Raw genomic sequence first — 5,505 nt, forward strand, 5'->3', positions numbered from 1 at the left:
GTAGTTTGCTGGTAAGTTAAATGCCCTTATTTTGCAGCGGCATAATTTGAACATGATATTTGTTAAGTTGTTAGATTGAAATTTTAGAGTGAAGCTCTAGATGGTAAATGCTTAAAAATCTGTTCTTTTTGCAAGCTTTATTATATTTTGTATTAGTATCTTCGAAATTTTGGAGTTTTTTCAGAGAGTAATGTGATTAGACTCAGACATTTGATCGTGAAGAAGATGGATTTCATGCTGTTTGTAATCTAGAGTAAATGTCTGATTTTGAACTATAACTTGTTGGAGAGTAGGGGTTCAACTGACAACTACTTCAGAATGTATAGCCTTATTAAGAACCGAACAAACCGAACCGAACCGACTTGCAACGGTTCGGTTCGGTTTTGAATAATGGATGGTTCGGGCGCAAATTTAGCAAAATTCAGGGAAATTTTCTCAAACCCTTCAATTCACAAAAGTACACAGGGGCTTTGTGTAAAATTCCTCACATAGGTTAAAGAGTTTTTTTGGAATTTACACTTTATTCATCGGCAGTTTTGATAATTGAACCGGATCAAAGCAAATGTCTAGATCGTAAGATATTAGCCGTTGGATTGACTTTTTAGTTTTACTGAATTGGGGCTAGGGTTTCATCGGGCATCTATAAATACGGTGCTCTCCGGATCTTGCCTTCATCTCTCGCCTCTCTTCCTCTAGGATTTCTTGCCATGGCGGCGATTTACGAAAGTAAGGCTCATGATATATTTTTTTTTCCTTTCAAAATTTCATTTCATACTACACCCCCAATTTCAAGAGCGTGGTTAAGTCTTATTAATATTTGCACGTTGCACCCCGGGCTTCTCTGAAATCACTCATGAAGATCAAAGCCCCAATGCTCGTGCTAGATCAAGTGTCGTCCAGTGTTGCAGTTCTGGTCTTAATTTACTATCTTTCAGGATTGTGTCAAAGTGACGGCTATATCTCAAATTTTGTTTGGGGCTTAGATGAATATTTGCATAACTTTCCACGTTTGTTGTATTTTGCCTCTCCTCACCTTTGGCTTTTGGAGGATTTCAATACCCCAAAGAGCTCAGTCATGGAGGCAGAGATTGAACTCGGCGGGGCTAACGTGGGGGCTTATTCGTAATTTCTCATGGTTTTGCCTCTAAAATCTCTCGCCATATTTGTCAATTTTCAACTTGCAACTCTTGAATTATTTTGGTTTGATTGCTATGTTAGCTATGATTACAACTTATCCGCGCTTCTGAGACTTGGTCTATGAAGCAAAAGGATAAAAAAATGGTTGAATTTCTTGATATGAGCTAGCATTATTGTGACCAAGCATTTATTATTAGTTGAATTTATAACAAATTTTTTGGCTGTGATGAGAAAAATAACAGCTAACGCCAGTTCTGCTTCAGATAATTCATGATTGAGAACGCTGATATTTTTCTGAGCCTGTATTGGGTCGTATTTTTCGTAATATTTGGTTTACTTGTTAAACGTAATTTGAAAATATGTTGTTTATTCCCTATTAACCCCTGTGTTGTTAATTTCCTTGAAGAATAAAATACCGCTGCTCCGCAAATATGATGGATTTGAAGAGTATTTTAGGCTAATACACAAAATTTATATTGCTAATGATGAAAGGACCAACTTTTGAGGTGTAGATAGCTTCAAGACCCTGTTTTACGGGGAGAACCTACTTGAAGCTCCTACATTCAAATGATGTTCTGGTCATTACTGAGGCGTCATCAATCTTAATGTTTAATAGTTTATTTTACCAAAAATATTTTCTTTTCTGCGAAAAATTGTTGCCTATGATGAACTTGTCTGCAAAATGGAAACCAAGACCCTGAAAAAGGAGAACCTACTTGGGAATTATGACATCAACTGACATACTGAGGCTCTGAATATATTTGTATTTATGTGCTCTTTATTCATATGCATTTATTTATTTATTTTAAGTGCTTTTTATTCAAATGCATTTACATTTTTTTAATTTTATGTGCTTTTTATTCGTATACATTTATTTATTTATTTTCATTTTATTTCTGAGTTTTTAACTATCCTCGTGCGAAAATTAACTTAATTTGCATGGAGGCTGAATCAACTCGGATAGTTTGGTGTTGTCATCAGCTTCTTCTCTTGTATTTCACGAGCTTGGAGTTAAATAACAGCACTACATTTGAATACTTTCAGGATTAAGTTTGGAATTTATTTGGAAATTTCCTTTTTTATTTGAAGTAAATCTGGTTTATTTAACGGAGTAATTTGCTCGCCGCTGATGTATTTGGATTTGAGTTTATTGGGCTTCAAGTTGGTTTTCTGGGAATTGAAAAAAAAAACCAAAAATCTCAACAGTTCTCTTCTTTCCTTTGATCAGGTCCTGGAGCTCGCTGGAAACGCAGCACGAGACAACAAGAAGACGAGGATCGTGCCACGTCACATCCAGCTGGCGGTGAGAAACGACGAGGAGCTCTCCAAGCTCCTGGGAACTGTAACCATCGCCAATGGCGGAGTGATGCCCAACATCCACAACCTTTTGCTCCCCAAGAAGACTGGGACTTCCAAGAATGCCCCTGCTGACGATGAGTAGATGGGGATTTTGCAAGAACTTGTATTGTCTATTGATTGTAGTATAGTTTTTTGTTCGTTCTAGAATGAATGAAACACTTTTATCTTCTCTCTTGTGAAGAAATGCTCCTTGTTTGTGAATCTTACCTATTAGTTACTTCAAATTGGGTTAAAAGCTGAGCATTTTGAGAAGAGAGATTATTTTTGTATAAGAAGGTAATTTAGTTGATTCCTTTGTTTGATGTTGTGAGATTGGTTGTAGAAATGACAAGGAAAACAGATTACAAATGAATTAACTGAGTTTCATTATGTTTAAGCTAAGATGTTAATAATCTCATCTACATCTTTCAACTCATTTTCAGGAATTGATATTTTGACAAAATAAATGGTAACAAGTAAATTGAGAAATGGCTGAGTAATATAAAAGATATAAATGAGGGGTTATCTGCAATATATCCTTCTGTTTATAAGCAACACTTAGCATTAACCCAAGTTACCCGCTACTTGTCTGTCTCAGAAATCAAATGGGATCCAACTTCCAAATTAATCGATGTCCAGCTCTTCCTTCCTCAAACTCTTCTCCCAAAACCCACTTCAACCCTCCCTCAAAAATGCAAAGAGCACCCTTCAAATTCTCCAAATTCATGCCCAATCCATAACCAACCCCAATCTCTCGCACTCATCCTCCTCCCACAGCTGCCTCCTTTTTGCTCTCTCCCAACTCCCCTTCCCTAACCCATCCTCTTCCTACATCAATCTCATCTTCTCTCAAATCCAAAAACCTGGCACTTTTATCTACAACACTGTCATCAGACTCCATTCAAAGGCCTCAAACCCTCTTCATTCAATCCGATTCTTTGTCGAAATGAAGAGGAATGGAGTGAAGAGTGATAATTTCACATACCCATTTGTCCTAACTGCTTCCAGTTTGATTTCTGATCAAAAGCTTGCCATGTTGATTCATGGGGAAGTATTTAAAACTGGGTTTGATTCTGATTTGTTTGTAGTTAATGGGTTGATTAGTTGTTATTATAGGAGTAGGGAGATTGATTTAGCTAGAGAGGTTTTTGATGGGTGTAAGTGTAAAGATTTGGTATCTTGGAACTCAATGATAAGTGGTTATGTCAACTGTGGAGAAGTGGGGGAAGCTCAGAAGCTGTTTGATGAAATGCCTAAAAGAGATGCTTTTACTTGGGCTATTTTGGTTGATGCATATGTGAAGATAGATTGCAACATTAATCGTGCCCGCAAGCTGTTTGATCAGATCATTGAAAAAGATTTGGTATGCTGGAATTCAATGATCAATGGGTACTCAAGAGTTGGTGATATGAGCTCTGCTAAAGAACTCTTTGAGGCGATGCCAAAGAGGAATGAAGTATCATGGAGCATCATCATAGATGGCTACGCACGTCATGGAAACTCTAAAGAGGCTCTGCAAACCTTTTATCGGATGCTTCACCAAGGCACGAGGCCTGACCGGGTTTGTGCCGTCGGTGCAATTACAGCATGTGCTCAATTGGGCGCCCTTGATCAAGGCCAATGGATACACTCCTATCTAAGAAGGCACAAAATTTTATTAGACGTGGTTGTCAATACGTCTTTGGTTGATATGTACATGAAATGTGGGAGCTTGGACCTTGCAAGAAGGGTTTTCGAGGGAATGCGTGCTAAGAGTGTGGTTTCTTGGAACGTGATGATCGTTGGTCTTGGGACTAACGGTCGTGGAGTAGAAGCCCTCGAGCTTTTCTATCATATGCTAAAGCAAGGAGCTCCGATGGATGATTTAACTTTTCTCGGCGTTCTGACTGCATGCACTCATACGGGCCTAGTGGACGAAGGGTTCGACATCTTTCATAGGATGAAGAATGAATTTGGCAGCGAGCCCAAAATCGAGCATTATGGATGCATTGTTGATCTCCTCGGTCGATCTGGGAGATTAGAGGAGGCTAGAATTTTCATTGAGACAATGCCGATGGAGCCAACTCCTGCACTTTGGGTGTCCCTTCTTGCATCTTGTCGAACTCATCGGTGTGTGGACTTGGCAGAGAAAGTTGTAGACGAGCTTGTGAGAATCGGAGAGGACGATGGAGGGGTTTATGTTCTTATGTCGAATATTTATGCGGATGAAGGGATGTGGACTGATGTGTGGAGGATGAGAAGGTTGATGAAGGGGAGGGGGATGAAGAAGGAGACTGGGAGGAGTGTGATTGAGTTGGATGGGGTTGTTCATGAGTTTGTGAAGAGGGGGATGAAGAAGGAGACTGGGAGGAGTGTGATTGAGTTGGATGGGGTTGTTCATGAGTTTGTGAATGGAGATTGCTTGCATTCTTGTAAGGAGTGGATTTATGATGTTGCTCGGAGGTTGTCTAATGAAATGGTGTTCGTAAGGTAACGGTTCTGTAAACAAAGTTTTGTTTTTGTTTCTGTTTCCTCCTCTGTTATATTTCATGAAAATTTAATTGGAATTTTCTCGGTTATATTCTTGAATTTGTTACTTTCTCTGTGGACAGCAGAAAGACTTCTTCTGGTAAGGGGGATACATCCATGATATCAGTGAAATCAGGATAGAGATTTCATGTTTTTGTACATTTTTGTACTTCAGAAGTCATCTTTTTCTAGTTTTATCAACTAATATTATCTGTTCAGCATTTCCCCTTTCTCCATAGCATTATGCCTTTGGTTTTTTATATGAACAGTTAGTTTTATATCTGTTCGGTAGGTAAAAATAATTTGAATCCCCTTTATCAGCAAGTAGATAGCATAGATGCAGACTAAATAGATGAACGAGATGAACCTTTCAAAATTCCACATCTAAAAATAGAGGAAAGAACACATCTCAGTATCTTATAGACATTTCTATGAATTGATGTTAATCTATTACCAGCCTACAAAAAATGACCAGTAAGTAATTACAGATATATTTCTTTGTTCCTAAAAGAAATCGGTTTT

General features: G+C 38.2%; 1 protein-coding gene across 1 annotated transcript; it reads left to right on the forward strand.

Annotated features, from left to right (window-relative positions):
• On the forward strand, positions 3,035–5,033 carry LOC109822564 (pentatricopeptide repeat-containing protein At3g29230-like). The gene is made up of 2 exons (XM_020388779.1): positions 3,035–4,777; positions 4,847–5,033. The coding sequence occupies exons 1-2, from the start codon at positions 3,107–3,109 to the stop codon at positions 4,946–4,948; spliced, it is 1,773 nt and encodes a 590-aa protein (XP_020244368.1). The 5' UTR covers positions 3,035–3,106; the 3' UTR covers positions 4,949–5,033.

The sequence above is a fragment of the Asparagus officinalis genome, chromosome 8 (assembly GCF_001876935.1).
Source record: "Asparagus officinalis chromosome 8, Aspof.V1, whole genome shotgun sequence".
In the NCBI taxonomy this organism is placed as follows: domain Eukaryota; kingdom Viridiplantae; phylum Streptophyta; class Magnoliopsida; order Asparagales; family Asparagaceae; genus Asparagus; species Asparagus officinalis.